This window comes from Hyaena hyaena, unplaced genomic scaffold (genome assembly GCF_003009895.1).
Source record: "Hyaena hyaena isolate Hyena2069 unplaced genomic scaffold, ASM300989v1 scaffold_315, whole genome shotgun sequence".
NCBI classification, from domain to species: Eukaryota; Metazoa; Chordata; class Mammalia; order Carnivora; family Hyaenidae; genus Hyaena; species Hyaena hyaena.
Genome location: NW_024080948.1, coordinates 1446055 through 1469047, shown reverse-complemented (window position 1 = coordinate 1469047; position 22993 = coordinate 1446055). Strand labels below are relative to the sequence as shown.

At 43.1% G+C, this 22993-nt stretch overlaps 1 protein-coding gene across 2 annotated transcripts in view; it reads left to right on the top strand.

Moving 5' to 3' along the window:
• CHMP4B (charged multivesicular body protein 4B) overlaps positions 1 to 22993 on the top strand; it is a 53573-nt gene that overhangs the window by 17930 nt on the left and 12650 nt on the right. The window contains exon 1 of one of the 2 annotated variants that reach the window (XM_039248733.1): positions 5334 to 5586. The exons of the other annotated variant lie outside the window; for it this stretch is intronic. Within the exon in view, the coding sequence (XP_039104664.1) occupies positions 5517 to 5586 (70 nt within the window). The 5' untranslated portion in view covers positions 5334 to 5516. Of the gene's footprint in view, positions 1 to 5333; positions 5587 to 22993 lie in introns of those variants that run through there. 2 annotated transcript variants of the gene reach the window in all.

Sequence of the window (22993 nt, the reverse complement as noted above, 5' to 3'; positions counted from 1 at the left end):
CCACTGCTCCAGAGATTGCCTAAGGATGAGAGGTTTTAAAGAGCAGAGCTAAGAGGACCCAGTAAGGGTACTTTTAATCCTACTTGTTGAGGACACCAAGGTCTAGAGATAGGTTACGGCCTCCTGGCTCTGCTTTCTGGGAGTCTGGCTTGGATTGGGACCTAGATCAGAATTCCTCCCTACTCAGGACTCTTTCACCAACCCAGAGGTTTTCAGTCTTCAGGTTGGAGGATGCTTTTCTAATTCCAGAAAAAAAAAAAAATCAAGAATGGTCACGTGATAATGTGTAGTTGTACTTTAGTATTCATTAATTGAGAAAATAAATAATTGCCTTCAACCAGTATTTATTAAATACCCACTATCTGTGTTTCCATCCTAGGATTGTCACGTGAATGGCAGTAGGTCGTCAGGTGGCAGTTGCTTTTATTATTGTGTGAAGCACAGGCATAGGCAGTGCTGGGTAGACACATTTCACAGAGCAGTGTAGTTAGTATAGTGGTAATATGAACCCTATGAGCTCACAACCCATAGGCTGGGAACCAGTTAATGTATTATACCATGAGATTTGAGAGAATAGCAGGCCTGAAACTTGGGGCTTTTCTTGAAACCATGAGCTATTTTTAAACTCAAGAGAAAAATCTCCACAGTCTGTGGAAATACAAAGCCAGTAGGCTACCCAGAGTCCTCAGTGTAGCTCTCTCAACAGCTATACACTAGGGCATTTGTGGTAAAAGAAGAGGCATTTGGCTGGAAACAAGCTTTAAGTTCTTAGCATCAGTTGGTAAATGATGCATTGGTCTGAGGGGAATTTAAAATAATGGCCTTGAACTTGAGAATATGTGTTTCCAAAGCCTCTCATCTTGAAGCACTCAGCTTCTCTGACAAGAAATATTACTCTTATTTCAGAGGTGAGAGGCAGAGAGGCGAGGCCACACAAATGGTCCCTGAAAGAGAGCCGGCTCCTCTCAGGATTAGGACCTGAAACTCTGGTTGGCATCCCAAGATGGGGCTGTTTGTTTCTGTCAGATGATGGTGGGATAAGGAAAAAAAGTTGTTAGATTCAGTTCTGTCCAATTTGGCCAACATTTTAAGTACCCACTGTGAAAGCCTCCATGTGAAGGGACAGTAGGACACAGATGAAGATTTGGGACAGTGGAAGGGGGGTGGGGCCATTTCAGGCTGAAAGAATTGTGGGAACCAAGGTATTCTGTATATGTGGGAGGGGAGGGGAGATGATAGGGGAAGGTTGGGGGGGTAGTGGTGGCTCAGACAGAGTGACAGTTGGAAAGATAGGCTGCAGCCTCCCTGAGGAGGCCCTGGATAATAAACTGAGGAATCTGTTAGGTTCAATTTAGTGAGGCACATACCGAATAGACATTCTGTCTCTTGAGCTGTTTGTGGGGACCAGCAGCCATCTTCCTGCAGCACCCTACTGAAGTTACCCATTGGTAGGCTTTCTACCCATTATTACCTGAGAGATTGAGGTTGGGTAGAGAGTTGTTCCCTTATCAGGGGGGACTCATGGGTCACTACTCTTTTTCTGGTTAACTTTTTCTGGGTTCCCCTTCTGCTTTATCTGAAGGCTGAAACACCCTGGGCAGCTGGGTAGAGACAGAACAGTAACTTTTCTCCACTTGAGAGTATCTCAGGTTATATGCTGAAGGTAGACAGGCAGATCTTCCCTACTTAAACTAGTTTGGCCCAGCCTCATTTATTAATCATGTCCTTGACTACCTCATGTGCATTTCGCTCTGGACTCCTTAACTGGCTTACTCAATTAATTGTGATCTTTGAGATTATTTAATTTTCCTTACATGTTTAGCTTTGATCCCTGAGAGAGGGAGGGAGAGTTTCTTCCCTTGGCTGATGACAAGGACCTCTGTTTCTGAGATCCATACATTTCAAGTTCATCCTGGTCTCTGTCTACTATCCTAGTCACAAAATTCTGAGAACTCACTCTTTTATTCTCTCCTCTTTCCTGAGCTCCCAGTCTCCTGTTTTTCCCCCATTTTCTAGGTGCTCCTTCCATCACCCAGGATGGTCAAGCAGAGCCCTGGGACTTAGAGACACCCCAGTTCTAGTTCTGATTCTGTCAACTAGTGTCTTTGAGCAAGTGCCTTCTCTACTCTGCGCCTTTGTTGAGAAGCAACAATTTGTTGAGAAATCAGCTATTGTTGAGAACAATAAGACGAGAAGATGGATTAAATGAATGCTGAGATTCTTCCTGCTCTAACATTGTCTGAGTCAACAAGTGCTGTATTACAGTAACTCTCCAGAGAACCAGGTGTTGCTCTAAGCAATTTTGCTGCATAAAAAGATGGAGCAGCTTAGTGTTCATTTTGTCCGTTAGCAGCTTGGGTACAAACCTGTTCATTGTAAATGTTGAGGGCAGCCACAAACTGTTTTATAGAATGTGATGGGTGGATTTTTTTGTTTTTTTGTTTTTGTGATTCCCTGGTTCGGGTGCCAGAGCTGAATAATCATTTTTAGCTGTTCCCATGAGCCTCTGTCCAGGTGAGCAGCACAGTTGCCGGAGGGCATCTCTCCTAGTGTCTGAGCCTCCTTTGGATCAGTAGTCTGCCTCTGACTTGACTGCTAGTCTTTTGGCAAATCAGAGGCACACATTTCTTCTGGGGCTGAGCAGGCTTAAGCCCTGCTGGACAAAAACCCAGGAGTGACCAGTTAAACATACTGAGGATGCTTCCTTGTAGTAGGACTTGACCACCTCACCAACCCACAGGATTGGGCCACAGGATACACAGGAGTTGTTTCCTTTGTGAAGGGAGTGGAGAAAAGAACCAGCTGCTCAGGACTGGCCTTACTGGAGTCATTTTATTTAAATCTGCTTTTGAGGATGGTGATGGAAGATGATGCTGTATATCTTGGGAAGAACAATGGGCTTCTCTGAAAAGACCTGAGCTTGGTGTAAATCCTAGCACCACCTTGAACAGCTAAGCCTCTTAAAAATAAGGAAGCCATTTACCCACCGGGTTCTTTAAAACCTCAAGGCCCTACTAGTGCCCATTAAAGACCATGGTCTCCCTTTTACTAACTTTCATAGTACCTTCATGTATCCTAAGCAGCTCTGGAAAAATCACACAACTTTAGAGTTCATCTTGCCCATATAGAGGGAGATCCCAGGCTCAGAGAGGTTAGGTGGGCTGTTAAAAGTGACACAGTTCAGGGTACCTGGTGGCTCAGTTGGTTAAGTGACCGACTCTTGGTATCGGCTTAGGTCATGATCTCACTGTTCGTGAGTTTGAGCCCCACATTGGGCTCTGTGCTAGCAGTGCAAAGCCTGCTTGAGATTCTCTCTTTGCCCACTACCTCCCCTCCCAAATAAATAAACGTTAAAAAAAAAAATAAGATAAAAATTCACACAGCTCCTGAAGACAAACCTGAGACTAGAATCCCTGACTCTTATCTTATTCTGATGAGTTCTGCTGCTTCACTTCTTCTCAACAGACTCTGGGGTGGTCTTTTGCCAGAATGGCTTTGAAAATAGAATTAAAGTTGCCATGCAGAAGACCAGCTGACGGGAGAGATGGAGCAAACAGTTGCTATTTTAGGGAGTGGTTTTCTTTTGAGTTATAACTGGCTGTTGGCGGTTTGGCAGGATAGCACAGCCCCGGTGGAGGCTCATAAACCTCAGGGTCTTGTTATTGCTACCTTCCTGACTTTGTGTAACCAGGCTGTCTTTCCCTGCCTTCCAAGAACCTATCCAAGGGATCAGAATATCCCTACTTTTAACCCCTTTTACAGGAGGTTAAAATCCTCTGGGGAGGATTAGGAAGTTTATAAAGAGACCTAGGAAAAAACTGGCATACAAATGGCAATTTTTGGTGCTTCTTGATTTTTTTTCTTTTTTTATTAATGTGTATTTTGTTTACAGTAAAGCAGACAAGTCTTAAGTGTATAGCTCAATGTTTTTTTGCAGATGTATATACCCATGTAATCAGTTGCCGTCGATCAAGACCTAGAACATTTCTGACACTTCAGCAGTCTTGAAGATTTTTATAGCAGTTTAAGGACTTGAGAGAACAGCATTTGTTTACTCTAGCCCCCTTAAGAATCTCAGAGGCATTATATTATCCTTCTGTTACTCATTCAGTATGGTTCCCAAACACCTAGTAGTGCAGGCTGCTGTGCTAGGTATTGCTGGGGGTTCAGAAATGAATAATTGTTGGCCTGTCGTAAGCTCACAACCCATCAGGAATTATGACGAGGATCCAATGGAGAAAGTGAGAAGCGGCTTGAAGGAAAGAGGCTGCATCTGGCTGGGAGAGGAGACTGTATGTATTTATATAGCCACAGAATTTTCTCCAGTCCTCTCAGTGTTCATAAATATAGGAAAGGAGCCAGATTTTAGATTTTCAGTCCCTTCTCAGCCAGTTCTTTGCATTTTCAGACCATATTGGGTACTTTGGAGAGGTATAGGCCCAGCTGAAAATCTGCCTCTCTGGGTGTTTTCTCAGCCCTGTTGCCTCTGCTGGAGACAACTTGGACAATAAGGAAGAGAAAAAAAACAAGGCACTCCTCACCTTCTTTGTCTGCCCTGACGTAGGGCTTGATCCCATGACCATGAGATCATGACCTGAGCCTAAATTAAATTAATAGTCTGGATGCTTGGGGCGCCTGGGTGGCTCAGTCGGTTGAACATCTGACTTCCACTCAGGTCATGATCTCACGGTTGATGAGTCTGAGCCCCGCATCGGGCTCTGTGATGACAGCTTAGAGCCTGGAGCCTGCTTCATTGTCTCCCTCTCTTTCTGCTCCTCCTCCGCTCATGCTCTGTCTCTCACTGTCTCAAAAATAAACAAACATTAAAAAAAAAAAAAGAGTCGGACACTTAACCGACTGAGTTACCCAGATGCCCCAAACCATAAGTCTTTTGTGAGTTAATTTTGGTCTGAATTTCTGTACCTACGTTGGTCAAATAGTTTAATACATAGAATTTTCTGTGTCTTAAGTGAAAAGAGACTCAAGAATGACTTTTCTCATCTGTTTTCATGTATGAGAAACAAGTTCTTGTTTTATTTTGTTTTAAATGCTAAAAAAGGCATATGGCTCTGTGGTTGGTAGGAGGGAAGAAGACCATGTCTAAGCAGATGCAAGGTGATTCCTTTCTTGAGAGAAAGTTCTCCCAAGGTAGTAAAGACCAGTACCTAAGATAGGATTAATAAGATAACAGCCTGGGACTTCTGAACAAGGCAGTGCTTTACCTCAGTACATGTGTAAATAGGAAAGAAAGAAGGGCACATGACTTAGCTTGGCTGAACCTTGTTCCAGTTCTGATGAATTACTGTGTCTTGGAATCATAAGAGGCTTAGATCATTTGGGTCCATTCCCCATCTCCATTTTACAGATGAGGAAACTAAGACTTTGACTTGGTCAGGGCTGGAACCAGAACTAGGTCTCGTGTCTAGTGAGTACAGAGATGTTCTGGAGGAGTGCTCGGCAGGATTTCGAAGGAAGCATGGCTGGGAGAGGGTAGGGGCGAGGTGGAGGGGGGGTGAATGGACAGGAGCCCTGGATGGTCCCCCCAACAGCGGAAGCAGGAGAACCAGAATGCTGCGAGAGGGAGAGGTGAGAGTATCTCCTCTGGGGGAGACTCTGAGGCTGTCAGTCATCTGAGGGGTGCCCTGGGATCACCATAGCAAGGGGCTGCGGGGGCTGCTGTGGCCAGGACTAAGTACCGTGAGTTGCTGGACAATCTTTGGCATTTGTCCTCGTTCTCTTTTTGTTTTCCGTTTGACCACTGGGGGACCCCTGAGGTACTGCTTTCCTTGGTAGGAAGCCTGCTGTTCTAACATTCCTTTCTTTACATTCTTTTCTAAATAATCCAGTTACAATCTGTCACTGTTGTGTATTATTCAAGGGAATAGATATTATCTTCCCTGTATTTTGGTTTCTGATAATTCTATGCAGTTTGGAGTTAGTTCTCTAGTTTTATTATTTTCACATATATATGGTTATAAACTACAGTGTTCAATGGGAAGACGAGATAGCAAATTCATGATCTGGGATGTGTGTGTGTAAAAATCTGTATTTATATCTGTAATGTATATATTACTTGATGTCTGCCATCAAGATTAACTATTTGGCCTCATCTGTAGAATAGGAGTAATAATCATAATAAGGGCTCTGAAGTCAGACAAACTGGATTTGTATTTAGGCTCTGTTACTTAAGTGAATGTGATTTTGGGGAAATTACTTAGCTTTCTGAGCCTCTGTTTCCATTCTTTTGCTATTGAAGGAGAAGGGGATGGAGATTTATTAAGCATCTACTATGAGATATTGTACTACAGAAGTGCCTTGCATGTGCTGCCTTGTTTTCCTTGTAGTGGTCCAATGAGATACAGACGTTATTATCCTTAGTTTATACATATGGACACTGAGTCTTAGAAAGGTTAAGTGACTTGCCCATGTTTTCCCAATTAAAAGTCTTGGGGAAACCTTTTGGGAATGACTGTCACTGTACTTCCCGAAATGGGATTTTTTTTTCATATGGACTCTGATTCAGTTAATGTTTGCCGAACCTTTTTTAGGTGATAGGGATTATAGTTAATACCAGGATTATTTTATTGTCTTATCACCATTTTATAAATGACGAAATTAAAGCTCAAGGCTCATCCAAGATTACCCAGATTATAGATGACAGAGCCAGGATATGGACCCAAATCTGCCTGACTCCCACCTCATGGTACCTCAGGATTACCTGACTGTGGCCTAGTTGTTTATAGCAGTTGTTGACAAAAATGAATTTCATTTCAGCATAGGAATTTGGCTAACCCCAGGAAATTAATTACAATGAGATTTGACCTGAGTCACAAAATAATAAAAGGTATTAAAGGAGGAGTAGGGGTGCCTGGGTGGCTCAGTCAGTTAAGTATCCGACTTCGACTCAGGTCATGATCTTGTGGTTCACGAGTTTTGAACCCTGTGTCGAGCTCTGTGCTGACAGCTCAAAGCCTGTGTGTCTCCCTCTTTCTTTGCCCCTCCCCTGTTTGCACTATGTCTCTCTCTCAAAAATAAATAAAACATTTAAAAATTTAAAGAAAAAAAAGGAGGAGTAGATTAGGAAGGGGATCTTCCTAGCCATTATTAGCATGCTGCTCAGAAGCTTTGCAAAGAACAGAAACGGAGAGGGGCGCCTGGGTGGCTTAGTCGGTTAAGCGTCCGACTTTCGCTTAGGTCATGATCTCGCGGTTCGTGGGTTCGTGCCCCGCTTTGGGCTCTGTGCTGACTGCCAGCTCAGAGCCTGGAGCCTGTTTCAGTCTGTGACTCCCTCTCTCTCTGACCCTCCCCTGCTCGTGCTGTCTCTCTCTCTCCTAGAAATAAATAAAACATTTAAAAAAATAAATAAATAAAAAAGAACAGAAACGGAGAACTATATTCCCTGGAGGTAGGAGCCAAGAACAGATTCATTATTTGTTTTCTCCTTGACCCTGGGGGGTAGGCCAGTGGGTGTCTTGTGATTTCATAAATAGTGAGGACTGGCAAGGATAAAAGTCTCATTAAAGCTCTCTCCCAACCTTATAAGGATCTCAGGCTGTTGTTGGGGTGTCTAGTCCATTGAGATAGTTTAAAAACTTTTTTAGTAGCCAGACTTGTTCAAATCAACTTTTAGGTGTAGAATGATGGCAAGTCCTTGGTCAGTTTTTAAGTGACTGACCAGACCATAGGCATTGGTTCGTCCTCATTCATTCAAATGACACATGGGCTTGAAGAGCTTATCTATGCCAGGGACTGTTCCCAGAAGCTTCACTGCACTAAGGGGATGTCAGTTACAGTACAGTTTGGTACTTTGAGGTAGTCTTCAGCAAGGAGAGATTCAGGATCCAGGAGAAGTGTCCTCACTTGGCCTGGGGAGAGGAGGGTGATTAAGAAGCTGCTGCCCGGACAGCCCTGCAAGACCAGTGGGAACAAGCCAGATGAAGAGTGAGATGGGCATTTGAGGAGAGCTGGAAGCCTGAGGAGGCTGCAAAGAGTGAAAGCCAGTACAGGGTTTTCTAGGCAGGGGAGTGGAATGTTAAAGTCTGTGTTTGGAAAGACCACTGGTTAAAAAAAAAAGAAGAAGAAGAGAAAAAGAGAAGAAAGACCATTGGTGACAGGTGGTAGCTCCTACCCGTATCCGTATACATTCTCTCCTCTCACTGCCTTCCCCCAGTTCATAGAGCTCAACTCACAACCTTGTGAGCAAGTATGCAATATAATCCCTCTGCCCCCAAGAACACACACTCAACACAGAGTTCTCCCCTGGACACAGTCCTCTTGCTCTTGGGCCCTGATTGCTCCAGTTGTAGGAAGGGGCCTTCCCTTGTTGTGCTGAAGGTTTAGGGCTTAGGCTGAAGATTTGTGGGCAGAGGCTTTTCAAGCCTTTATGGAGGGAGAAGCTGAAGCTCTTTTCCATGTTTCAGCCTTGATCCGTGTCTGCCAGAATTGGGAGGGGTGGTAAATAGCTAAGGGAGAAGAGGTAGAATTGTTAATCACCTAGCTCCTCAGTCAGGGAGGGTGAATGTTGAAATAAGAGGTAAGTTCCCCCAGAGGTGTGAGAGTGCGTATGTGTGTGTAAACAGGACTTTAGCTACACTCCAACCTAATCCCCCTGACCCAGGTGGACAGGCAGGGTACATGTAGAAGGAGAAATGACCCTGTCCTCTAGAGATGTCCTTTTTTTTTTTTTTCTTTAAAAAAATTTTTTTTTCTAATGTTTCTTATTTATTTCTGAGAGAGAGAGAGACAGTGTGAGCAGGGGAGGGTCAGAGAGAGAGGGAGACACAGAATCTGAAACAGGCTGCAGGCTCTGAGCTAGCTGTCAGCACAGAGCCCGATGCGGGGCTCGAACCCATGGACCTTGAGATCATGACCTGAGCCGAAGTTGGATGCTTAACCAACTGAGCCACCCAGGCGCCCCTAGAGATGCCCTTTTGCTCCTCTCTTTTTTTGCCCTGAGATCCTCAGAACCTCTGCTGTATGTGTCTCTCTACCGTGAGCCAGGATCTATGACTGGGAAGAAAAAGGAAGAGGGAGGTTCTTCTCTGATTCTGGGGTAAACAACCCAGCACAAATGTTGCAGAAAGTAGAGAATAGCAAGAAGAAAATATCAGTTCTGTTATTTTCTTGGAGGCAGGAATATTTGTACAGAGGTTACTGCAGGGGTAAAAGCAGTCATGAAGGAAGTTGGGGGTACCAGAGCTAGGAGATGGAAATAGGAAGGAAGCGTAGACCTCCAAATTTGGTGGGCCATTCAAGAACTCCTAATGGATCCTCATCTGGAGACCCTGGCTTTGGGAATGTTTGTCTCCCTTTTCTCAAGCTCCTTCGTTTTTTATTCTTTGGGAGATCATGGGCCTTTTTCAAAACCCAGTAAGTGCTGTTTCCTCCCAGAACCACACATACAATGCATGTGAAATTTTGCAGGTTGTGGTGGGGATCCCGGACCCCCGGTTGAGAGTCCAGCTTCTCTGCTGTTTTTCTGATATTGCCAGTTTGGTTTTATTTGGGGGTGATAAAATGCCAACTCATACCGACTTACTTTGCGGAAGGAGGACTTATTGACACATGACTGTGGGAAAGGGCAGGGCGGAGCTGGTCTCTCTTACGGCATGTTGACTCATTCTTACTGACTTCCTTATGAGCCTGGGCCAGGGCTGCCAGCTGCTCTGGCTTACAGCTTTGGATCCTGGCAGGGAAAGTGTCACTACCTCCCTCCACTCTCATTTCTCTCCTCTGAAATCTCCTAGCAAATTCCAGAGGAGGAATCTGATTGGCTGCTTGGGTTATGTACTTGACTAATCACAGCAGTGGGGGGAGGGGGCTTGTTCTGTGACTAAGCTTGGATCATAAGCCTATTCCCCTACATGGCCAACAAGGCAGGTTTGTTTGTAGAGGCTTGGGGTTTGAGGAAGTTGGGCCTCAGGAAACAATTGCCCCTGCACTTTTCTCCTCCTCCCTAGTAGAGCTCATTGCTCCTGCTCGTTCATTCTGTCTCAGAGCCAGCAGGGTTTGTGGGGGCTTGTGGGGAAGAACTAGAGACCTGTGTTCTGGTCATAGGCCCACCTTCCACCAGGGTTTCACTGAACACACACTCTTCTTGAGCCTCCCTGAGTCTCAGTTTCCCCCTCTGTGCAAACAAGGTTGGATTTATTCTCTAGAAGGGTGTTTGTCCAGCCATCCATCCCTCACAGAACACCTACTATGTGCTGAGAATACAGACTGAGATGGAGAGACAAGTCCCCTCCTCCCAGAGTTCACATTCTTACAGTGTGAAAATAGAGCTATGCGTTAGGGTTCCAGGACACCAAGGTTCTGTGCCCCTATTTTTTGTGGACCCAGGCAAAACCATCTTTCCCAGAAAAGCATCAGCTTACTGTAGTTCCTCGTGCCCTCCATTCTTTGGAAGCTGCCATTTGGGCAGGGAGGGTGATTTGTCTCTATCCACTTCATCATGTCTCTTCGATTCTAAAAAGAGAAAACACTAGTACGGTTTTCCCTCTTGCTTTGGAAAAATACTTCCTAGTGTTTTTCTGTTGGCATTTCCCCCTCCCCACTTCCCCACGATCGGCATCAGCCCCCAGACCGCTGTTGTCATCTCAGTTGCCAGGGTGCTTTCCTGCTTGTTCAGGCAGAGGGGGCTTTTGTTGGCATGAATTCAGCTGGAAGCAGGGGAAGAAAAGCCATTTGGAAAAGAAACATTTCATCCTAGCCTGGGAACGGAAACCAAGGGCAGGCTCTGCTTTTCCCTCTGTCCCAGCCAAGAACCTGATCACTCAAGTGAGGCAGGCTAAGAGCATACAGCCTGGGACCTGATGGGTGCGAGAAGGAGTGCGGCAGTGCCTTTACTCCACTCGTGGGACCAGACCACAGCTCCAGTGCCAGGCATCGTTAGGTTGTTCTTAATACATGTTTGCTGTTTTAAATATAAGTGTCTTAGGGCGCCTGGGTGGCTGGGTTGGTTAAGCATCTGACTTCGGCTCAGGTCATAATCTCATGGTTCATGGGTTTGAGCCACTTGTCGGGCTCTGTGCTGACAGCTCAGAGCCTGCAGACTGCTTCAGATTCTGTGTCTCCCTCTCTGCCCCTCCCCTGCTTGTGCGCTCTCTCTCTCTCTCAAAAATAAACATAAATTTAAAAACATTTTTTTGTCTTAATAAAAAAATAAATATAAGTGTCTTTTCATGTCTGGGGATAGGGCAGAAATTGGCTGTTTTATTTAAGTTACTTTTTTGTTTGTTTTGATTACATAGTCATGTAAGTGGTACATTATTTTAGTTATTTTTTAAAGCTTTTGACATTCCTTTAAGTTTATTTATTTTTGAGAGCGGGAGAGAGTGAGCAGGGGAGGGACAGAGAGAGGGAGAGAAAGAATCCCAAGCAGGCCCCGCACTGCCAACATGGAGCCTGACGTAGGGCTCAAACCCACAAACCGTGAGATAATGACCTGAGCTGAAATCAAGAGTTGGACACTTAACCAACTGAGCCTCCCGGCACCCTCGTATGTAATTTTAACAGTGCCTTCTCAGGGCACCTTTCCTGTCTCCTCTTTTCTCCCCTGAGTCAGTCACTAGTCTCTCTGAGAAATGGCATCTCCACCACCTCATTGCCCCAGCCAGAACGTGGGGGTTGTTCTTAACTGTGCTTTTCCTCATTTCCTTCCCCTATACATTCAAACAGAGGATACAGACCAAGGTCTTCCCTCTTGATACCTCTCAAGTTTGTTTGTTTTGAGACGCGTGAGCAGGGGAGGGTCAGAGAGAGAGAGACACACACACAGAATCAAAGCAGGCTCCAGGCTCTGAGCTAGCCATCAGCACAGAGCCCAACGCAGGGCTCCAACCCACAAACCCTGTGATCATGACCTGAGCCAAAGTCGGACGCTTAACCAACTGAGCCACCCAGGCGCCCCTCAAGTTTATCTTCTCCTGGTCAGTCCCTCCACTGTGGCCTTAGTTGAGGCCCTTAAAATTAAAACTCTGTGGATTATTGCAGTGGTTACCAGTCCTTTCTCCTCACAGCAGCCAGAGGGATCTTTCTGAAATGCAAATCTTATCACACCCCTGTCCTGCTTAGAATCTTTCAATGGCTTCCCTCTAATCCTGGGATAAAGTCTAGCAGCTCCTTAACAAGACATACAAGTTTGTTCTTGAATTTCTCTCTTGAGCTTTTATCTTTTCTTGCTACCTTCTTCATGCCTTTTTGTTCCTCCTGCCTGGGATATATTTCTCTTGTCTATCTTTTATCATCCTTTTTTTTAATCTATTTTTTTAGGTAGGCTCCACACCCAACATGGGGCTTGAACTCATGACCCTGGGATCAAGAGTCAGATGCTCTGCTGACTTAGCCAGCCAGGTGCCCCCTATCTTATCATCCTTTAAAGCGTGTGATAACTGCAGAGGTTAGGTTCCTCTTCTCTGGGCTCCCATAGTGCCCTATGCTTACCTCAGTCATTATATCACATTGTCCATCTCTTTGCTGGTTTGTGAACTCCTTCAACTTTGGGGCTGTGTCATTTTTTGTTCCTGGTAGCAAAGTGTTACAAGCAAAGTATAATTCCTGATATAGTAGAAGGAGCTTGGATTTGGGTTATTCAAGGAATTCATCAATCTGAGTTTTCAAATTTATTAGCATGACGTTGTACATCATACCCCCTTTCAGCATCTGTGAAATCAGTAGTGATGTCACATCATTCCTGATATTAGCAATTTTTCTTCCTGATCATTCTAGCTAGAAGTTCAATTTTATTGATCAAAGAACCAGATTTTTTTTTAATGTTTATTTATTTTTGAGAGAGAGAGAGCGAGCACAAGTGGGGGAGGGGCAGATAGAGAGGGGGTCACAGAATCTGAAGCAGGCTCCAGACTCTAAGCCATCAGCACAGAGCCCAGTGTGGGGCTAGAACTCTCAAGCTGTAAGATGATGACCTGAGCTAAAGTCAGATGCTTAACAAACTAAGTCAGCCAGGCACCCCAAGAACAGGATTTTTATTTAATTGATATCTATTTTTATTTCATTGTTGCTGTTTTGTTTTATTTTTTATTTTGTTATCCTTTATTGATATAATTGACATATTAGTTTCAAGTATACAACATATTTGATTTGATATATGTATATATTGCAAAATGATCACCATAAGTCTAGTTAACATATATCTGTTTTCTATTTTATTGATTTTCATTTTGTTTTTTTGTTTTTTTTTAAAATTTTTTTTTTAATGTTTTTATTTATTTCTAGGAGAGAGAGAGAGAGAGACAGCATGAGCAGGGGAGGGTCAGAGAGAGAGGGAGTCACAGACTGAAACAGGCTCCAGGCTCTGAGCTGGCAGTCAGCACAGAGCCCGACGCGGGGCTCGAACCCACGAACCGCGAGATCATGACCTAAGCGAAAGTCGGACGCTTAACCGACTAAGCCACCCAGGCGCCCCATGTTGATTTTCATTTTGATTCTCATTTCCTTTCTTCTGCAAAATTTAGCCTTTATTCTTTTTCTAGTTTCTCTAAGGTGGAAGCTGAGGTCACTGATTTGAGGTCTTTCTTCTTTTCTAATATAAGCATTTAGTGCTGTAAAATTTTCCCCTAAGTATTGCTTTAAGTGGCATCCCACAAATCTTGATATATTAGCTTTTCATTTTCATTTGTTTCAAAATACTTTTTAAAAAATATTTATTTATTTATTTTGAGAGAGAGTGTGTGTGCACACAAGCCAGGGAGGGACAGAGAGAGAGGGAGAGAGAGAGAATCCCAAGCAGGTTCTATGCTATAAGCACAGACCCCAACATGAGGCTCGAGCCCAACATGAGGCTCAAGCCCATGAACCATGAGATCATAACCTGAGCCAAAATCAAGAGTCGGAAGCTTAACCAACTGAGCCACCCAGGCACCTCAAAATACTTTCTAATTTCTCATTCCTTTTTGACCTTTGAGTTATTTAGCAATATGTTAGTTTTCAAATATTTGGGGAATTTTCCTGAGATCTTCTGTTTGTGATTTCTAATTTAACTTTATTGTGGTTAGAAAACATACTTTGTATGACTTGATTTTCTGATTTAACTTCTAAATTTATTGAGCTTTTAATTCCTTTTAAATCTATTGAACTTTGTATTATGGCCTAGAATGAGCTTCATATTGCTAAATGTTCCGTGTACACATGAACAGAATGAGTATTCTGCTGTTGGTGGTGAAATTTTCTACAGATGTCAGTTAGGTCAAGTTTACTACTGATTTTTTTTTGAGCTGTTCAAAACTTCTGTATCCTCACTGATTTCCTGTCTATCAGTTGTCAAAGAAGGGTATCGAAATCTGACTAATGGTGGATTTATTTCTCCTTGTAATTTTATCCATTTTTGCTTCATGTATTTTAAAATTCTATTATTAGGTCTATAAATGTTTCTAATTGTTGTATCCTCCTGATAATTGAACTCTTTATGATTATGAGATGACCTTCTTTGTTCCTGGTAATATTCTTTGCTCTGAAATCTATTTTGGTATATTAATTAATATATCCATTCCAGCTTTCTTTTGAGTAGGGTAACCTTGGTATATATCTTTTTCCATCCTTTTACTTTTTTTTTTTTTTTAACTTACATCCAAGTTATTTCGCATATAGTGCAATAATGATTTCAGGAAGAATCCAGTGATTCATCCCTTACATGTAACATCCAGGGCTCATCTCAACAAGTGTCTTCCTCAATTCCCCTTGCCCATTTAGCCCATCCCCCCACCCACAAGCCCTCCAGCAACCCTCAGTTTGTTCTCTATATTTTAGAGTCTCTTTGATTTATCCTCCTCCCTGTTTTTGTTATTTTTGCTTCCCTTCCCTTATGTTCATCTGTTTTGTATCTTAAATTCCACATATGAGTGAAGTCATATGAAATTTGTGTTTCCCTGACTAATTTCGATTAGCATACTGCACTCTAGTTCCATCCACATTGTTGCAAATGGCAAGATTTCATTCTTTTCAATTGCCAAGTAATACTCCATTGTATATGTATACCACATCTTCTTTATCCATTCATCTGTTGATGGCTATTTGAGCTCTTTCCATACTTTGACTATTGTCAGTAGGGCTGCTATAAACATTGGGGTGCAGGGGTGCCTGAGTGGCTCAGTCGGTTAAGTGTCCAACTTCGGCTCAGGTCATGATCTCGCGGTTTTTGAGTTCGAGCCCCACGTCGGGCTCTGTGCTGACAGCTCAGAGCCTGGAGCCTGCTTCATATCCTGTGTCTCCTTCTCTTTCCGTCCCTCCCCTGCTCATGTGCTGTCTCTGTCTCTCAATAATAAAAAAAAAAAAAGTTAAAAATTAAAAAAACATTGGTGTGCATGTGCCCCTTTAAAAGAGCACACCTGTATCCTTTGGATAAATACCTAGTGTAACTGCTGGGTCGTAGGGTAATTCTATTTTTAATTTTTTTAGGATCTATCCTTTTACTTTTAACCTATTTATCTTGGTGTTTGAAATACATTTTTTGTAGTCAGCATATAGTTGGATTTTTAATCAATAACATCTGCCTTTTATTTATTTGTTTTTTTACATTAAACTTTTTTATTTATTTATTTTTTAAATGTTTATTTTTGAGAGAGAGTGTGCACGCACAAGCAGGGGAGGGGCATAGAGACAGTGGGACATAGGATCTGAAGCAGGCTCTGTGCTGACAGCAAATAGCCCAACGTGGGGCTCGAACCCCATGAACTGTGAGATCATGACTGAGGAAGGCAGTACTTAACTTACTGAGCCACCCTGGTGCGCTATTGTTTATTTTATTTATTTATTTTAAATGTTTATTTATTTTTGAGTGTGAGTGAGGGACAGGCAGAGAGGGAGGGGAAGAAGATTGGAAGTGGGCTCTGCGCTGACAGCAGGGAGCCTGATGTGGGGCTCAAACTCATAAACTGTGAGATCATGACCTGAGCCGAAGTCAGATGCTCAGCCGATTGAGCCACCCAGGTGCCCCCCTCCATTGTTTATTTGAGAGAAAGAGAGAGAATGGAGGAAAGGACAGAGGGAGAGAAAGAGAGTCTAATTCCCACTGAGCATGGAGCCCAACATGGGGCTCAATCCCAAAACCCTGGGATCATGACCTGAGCTGAAATCAAGAGTCAGACGTTCAGCTGACTGAGCCACCCAGGCACCCCAACTTCTGCCTTTTAATTGAGGCATTTAAAAAGTTACATTTTATGGATCAAGAAGATGTGGTTTATCTATACCATGGAATACTACATGGCAATGAGAAAGAATGAAATCTGGCCATGTGTAGCAACATGGATGGACCTTGAGGGTGTTATGCTGAGCGAACTAAGTCAGGCAGAGAAGGACAAATATCATATGTTTGCACGTATAGGAGGATTAGGAGGAACTTGACGGAGGATCAAGGGGGAGAAGAAGGGGGGAAATGGTGGGGGAAAGGGAGAGAGGCAAACCATGAGAGACTCTTGAATGCTGACAAAAACTGAGGACTGATGGATGTGGGGGGGAGCGGGGGAGGGGCATGGAGGAGGGCACTTTGGGGATGAGCACTGAGTGTTATGTGGAAACTAATTTGACAATAAACTATTTGTAAAAAAAAAAAAAGTTACATTTTATGTGATTATTGATATGGCTATATATAAATGTCATCTTGCTCTTTTTAAAAATTTATTTCATCTGTTCTTTGCTCCCATTTTTTCTCTTGATTCCATTTGTCTCCTTTGTTGGCTTATTAGCTGTAATTCTTTGTTATTTTTAATATTTACTTTAGAGTTTATAATATACACCTATGACTTATTATATTTTACTTTCAAGTGATACTGTCATCTTACATATAGTACCTGAACCATACAGTGGTATACTCTCACTTCTCCCAGGCTTATGTGCTACTGCTGTCATGTTTTACTTTTACATATGTTATAGACCCCACACTACATTATTTTGTTTGTTTGTGTAAAGAGATTTAAATAATTAAAAAGTGGGGTTCCTGGCTGCTCAGTTGGTGGAATGTACGGCTCTTGATCTCAGGGTTGTGGGTTTGAGCCCCACATTGGGTGTAGAGATTACTTAATACAATCTTTTAAAATTAATTAATCAACTAAAAAGCTTTATATGTTTATCCATGTATTTATCCTTTCTGGTGCTCCTCATACCTCTGTGTAGAGCTATATTTTCATCTGGTATCATTTTCCTTCTGCCTAATTTGATTGGATGTCAAATGGAAATTTTACCTTACGGGGTATTGGGTATTTCTGTATTCCTATAAATATTCTTTTTTTTTTTAAATATCTTTTTTTAAAAGACTTTTCTTTTAATGTTTATTTATTATTAATTAATTAATTTGTTTATTTTAAATTTTTTAAAGTGCTTTAATTTATTTCTGAGAGAGAGAGAGACAGCGTGAGCAGGGGAGGGTCAGAGAGAGAGGGAGACACAGAATCCGAAACAGGCTCCAGGCTCTGAGCTGGCTGTCAGCACAGAGCCCAATGCGGAGCTTGAACCTACAAACCGCGAGATCATGACCTGAGCCGAAGTCGGCGCTTAACTGACTGAGCCACCCAGGTGCCCCAATGTTTATTTATTTTTGAGAGAGAGAGAGGGAGGGAGAGCGAGCAGAGGAGGGGCCCTGCCTGTGTTTTCTCTCCCTGCACAGAGGCCTAGGAAATCTCAAAGCAATAAACTAGGGCAGTTGTCACCTAGTTTATTTCCCATTTCTCAGAGATCACTGACCTTTTTTTTACCTGATGCCCTGCATCTTGAAAATCATTGTTTCATTTTGCTTAGGTAGGAGGATAAGTTCAGTCCCTACCATTTTATCTTGGCTAGAAGCAGGAGGGATATGGATTTGAATCCTGAATTGCCAGTTAGTCACAAGCATTGAGAGGTTAAGAAGTTACTTAACCTCTCCAGCCTTAAATCTCCTCATCTATAAATGGACTAATAAGACTAATTCCTTATTGTGCAGGTTAAGTGAAGGAATAAAGTACAAGGCTCTGAACAGGTGTTAGCTCAGGTATATGTGTAAAGAATTCAGGATCAAGGTTAAGGTCCATCCACTCATTTGGAATTGGGAAGAGGAGAAAAAGGATCCAGAAAAACCCAAGAATAAATTATGGGGGCCAGGGACCCAGATTCTAGGGCATCTTTTTTTTTTTTTTTTTTAAGTTTATTTATATTTATTTAGAGAGAGAGAGTGGGTAAGGGACAGAGAGAAAGAGAGAATCTTAAGCAGCACAGAGCCTGATGTGGATCTTGAACTCATGAAGCGTGACATCATGACCTGAGCCAAAATCCAGAGTCAGATGCTTAACCAGGCGTCCCTCTAGGGTATATTCTAAGACTGACAGGAGAGAGGCATTTTAGAGAGAGGAAGTCAGCAGTGCCAGAACTTATAAAGAAATGGAGAGTGAGGGCTTCTGGTTTTACATCCTAGCTGTAATTACCTTTTCTCCCTGAATGACATATATGAATGACATTTGTGGCTAGTGTTGGGTATGAATGCTGACTTCCTCTCCCCAGCTGGAGCAGCTGAGTTCAGAGGCCAGAAGGAGTCTCTGATTTTTCTAACACAGTTTGTGAAACCAGTTAAAAGAGATTCTGCTAATTTTATTGGACAGGAAAAACTTGATTATGCAGAAAACTCAGGAAATGGAGTGTATTGATGTTAATTACATTTTCAAGATCACACAGGGTCAATCAGTAAAAGCCTTTGTATTTGTTTTAATCACTTACTGGAAATTTCAGAACTGTATAGGTTCCTATATTGTTAGAGCTGGAGGAACACCTTAGAAGGAGCATCTAATCCATCCTTCTTATGTCCTTGATGAGGAGTCTGAGCCCTAAAAGGGGCATTGCTCAGGGACATAATTTGATCATGACAGATTCAGATCTAGAAGCTAGATCCAGGATCACAGGACCTATGGTCCAGGTTCTGCCTAGACATAAGTCTCCCCAAGAGTAGTGGAAAGAGCACTGTTCCAGGGAACAGGGAACCCGGCTTGGATTCTTCCTTAGCCATTACCTCTAACTCTGTGACTTTGAACAACTTGTTGAACCTTTGGCTGCCTGTCTTTACATTGCGAATAACCTTAACTGCCTGAAGGTAAGGGATTGTTCCAGATAACTTGTAATTCTGTTTCCTCCAGACCTAAGATTAATGTCTAGTGTTATGGGGTGGTCAGGACATGTATAGGAGTAACATGGCCATGTATATGTTAGTGGAAAGTGGTGGGCACTGAGGTGAACTAGAGAGTATGTGCCCTTTCTAAAGGGATGGCTGCTACTTATTATGCTGGATTGTTGCCAGAAAATTGGCATTATCAAAAGGAAGCCAAATTTCTGGATATTTGTGTGAAATATGTAACATTCAAATGTATGTATTAAGACATGGGACAACCAAGGCATATCTGTGGGCTACATGGGTGCTCAGTTTCATACAGCTGTTTAAATGAAATTCTGTGCCCTGGCCAGCAAACAGGAAAGAACCTTGGCCTAGGATCCCAGAGCACGGGCTGTCTGACTGCAACCCTCAATAACTAAAGGCAGATCATTTTCCTTCCTGGGATCCTAGTACCCCCATCTGGCCCTGAGTTACCCTTGTCACAGGAGTTACTCCCTGGCTGCCTGCTGTGTCTGGGAAGTGAAATGCTGCTTCTTTCTGCGTGAATGGAACCCAGCTGCAGCAGAGCCCTGGAAAGCCATCAGCTGCCCTTTTCGGAACAAGAGGAGGCAGCCACACAGGCCTTTGCACTGTTCCCCTGGGTGGACTTCCCTTGGCCATTTTTTCTTTGTACTTATGGCCTAGGCCACTCCCACTGGCCTAGTCTGGAACAGTATTGCTTACTCGAGGTCTGTTACTTCCCCTCAGATACAGTCACAAGGGGAGGTCCTAGGCTCACTGTCACTTAAATAGGCCCCTGAACTCTGGTTTTAAATTTCTAGGCAATGGGGCACCAGGGTGGCTCAGTTGGTTAAGCATCCAACTTTGGCTCAGGTCACGATCTCAAGGCTCGTAGGTTTGAACCCTGTGTTGGGCTCTGTGCTGACAACTCAGAGCCTGGAGCCTGCTTCAGACTCTCTGTCTCCCTCTCTCTGTGCCCCTCCCCTGTTTGCACTCTGTCTGTCTCTCAAAAATAAATAAACATTTAAAAAAAGAAAGAAAAAGAAAAATTTAAAGTTTTAGGCACCATGGGGTGGGTCCCTTGGGGTGTGAGTCTAAGCCTCACGTTGGGTATAGAAATCACTGCCCCTCCCCTGCTCATGCTCTGTCTGTCTCTGTCTCTCTCTCTCTCAAATATAAATACACATTTTAAAAATTTTAAAAAAAAATTACATTAAAAAATAAAATCTTAAAAAAAATACAAATAAAGTTGTAAGCATTCCAATGGGAATTAATACAGAAAACAAAAAAAGGTAAGCAAGTGACAGAGGTTTGAGAAACTTTACCAAGTTCTTATAGCTATGGTAGTGGGTCTTGTAGAATATAGAGGGAAGGTCATTTTAGGTTCTGGGGAAAAGATCTAGAGGACATTATGGAGTGAGAGGACAGAGGGCAGAGCCTACTGGCCTCAGAAGAAATGACAGGGCAAAGTTGAGCATTATGGAGTACCCTCATCTCTTCCTTATGTCAATGCTATTAGGGGCACAGAAATGTAGTTTCCACTCTTGAGGAGCTTGTGGTCTAGGGAAGACACAGGGCGGGCATGAGGGAAGAAGATACTCTTTTTTTTTTTTTTTTTAATTTAATGTTTTTTTTTGAGACAGAGCACACATGAACAGGGGAGGGGCAGAGAGAGATTGAGACAGAGGATCCAAAGCAGGTTCCATGCTGGCAGCAGAGAGCCTGATATGGAGCTCGAACTCACAAACTATGAGATCCTAACCCAAGCTGAAGTCAGACGTTCAACCAACTGAGCTATCCAGGCACCCTAGAGCAGATATTCTTTAAAACAGAAAACTACTCATTACAATACTCGGAATTGTCAACCTAAATGCAGAGGAGCTAATAAAATGGTTGAATTTTAGCACATGTACCTTTAAACAATTTAAAATCCACTAGGAAAAAAATGTGTCTTTTCAGCCAAAGGCTTTTACTGCCTACTCTCATGGATTACCAATTAGTCAAGTGTTTCTGGGCAGACTGAGCTGCCTCTGGATGCCTTTGGTGCCAGACTACTAGCTTGTGGAATCTGTTGGGTGGGAAAGCACAGGAGGCTTTCAGATCCCCAGGCTCAAGCAAAAGCAGGCCACTTTCCTTCTCAGTGCAGGGTAGATAGATGTTCTCCATGGAATAAGAACACACTCTTTGCAGATAGGCATCCGGGCATTGATCCCAGGCCTCTCACTGTCTGACCGTATGACTTGGGCAAGGGTTAAACTCTTTGAGCCTCAATGTTCATATCTGTCAGTGGAGCAGTAACAGTTTATACGGTTCATGGGAGGATTCAGTGAACATGCAAAGCACCAGTCATGGTGCCTGGCACCCAGGAAGCCACTTAGAAATGTTAGCTGCTGTTCTATATTATATTTTTCTCACCGCCACAGCTGCATGCCCATTCATGGAGAGACACACTGAGCTAAGGGGAGAACAGGATAGATAGAAGAAGACACAGATTCCCTAGAGAGAATGTCAGGCACAGGCAAGGAGAGAGGGGCAGAAGTTTAAAGAAATGGGCAAGATGGAGAGAATGCTCACATTTTATTGAATATTTTCGGAGACATTATCTTTCTCATTCATCTTTGGGGTAGTGATATCACTCCCGTTTTCCATTTGATAAAGAGGTGAAATAACTTGAGAGGTGAAATTACTTACCGCAGGCCAGTGTCAGAGCCACGATTCTGACACCAAGCCTCACACTCTTTTCTTTGTGCTCCAGTGCCACTGCACATCACCCAGGACCAAGGATGATGAAGCTTATGTTGGCTAAGTAATCAAGGTGGTTTTAAATTTTTTTTTTTTCCGCCAAGCTGTTTTTTTGGCGGGTAGAGGAGAGGGGCGTGTTGATGATGGTGATTCTTTTTCTGTTAAAACAGGCTCTGAGAATTCCTGCAGTTAATAATAATACCAATGACCACTTCCTAAATACTTGGCATGTCTGGCCCTGTGCCAGGTGCTTCACATATCTCATTTTAATCCTCACAATAAGTCTATGAGATGAGTATTATTATCTCATAGGATTAGTGAAGTTCAATAATTGTTCAGGGTTTACCTGATAGTGGAACTGAAACTCAGAGCTGAACACTAGACTCCCTAAATGACCATGTGAACTTGACATGACCCAGCATTTCCTAAGCTTGTTTGAAGGTGTCTTATCCTGCCTTTATCCTACCTTCGCAGAACCATTTTCTATGTGCTGTTTAAATGATTTGGAACAATTTGTGATTCTGTTAGATAGTTGATTGAGGGACTTATTTTTTTCATCTTTGTCCCCATTAAACAGATAAGGGGCTTCTTTCTTTCTCTCTAGCATTTTTCCTTGCAGTGAGTACTGTACTCCCTGTGTGTTTGCTGATGAAGTCAGCAGGGTTTCAGACTCTACTTTCCTGGTCATACACAAGTACTTATTTTACCATCTCTAAATGGAGCGCATTAGCTCCAGGTCACGGAGAGCAAATTAGGGGAACAGGGAGATATATCAGAGAAGGAAGCTGCTCTGAAAAATGCTCTCAGTACCTCTGGCCTGTACTCTTCAGCCATGTGAGCATAAATACAGCATTCCAAGGCTTTTGCAGGATGAGTCCCTCTTTCTCGCAGATGAGCCTGAGATATTGAGTGATGATGGACACAAAACAGCCTCTTTTTGGACTTAAAGGCACATTTGGGTTTCTGAGACCTTTCTGTAGTCCCTATAGACCCAGGCTATTGCTATTCCTGCCACTTCTATACAGGGTAGAGAAATGAGAGCCCAGCCCTGCCCCTTTTTCTGCGACTGTGGACAGGATCCACAGCATACATGTGAGGAAAATATTCTGGAACCAGGCAGATGTTACACCTCTTTCCCATTAATTTTTCCTTGTCATCTAACTTGGAGGC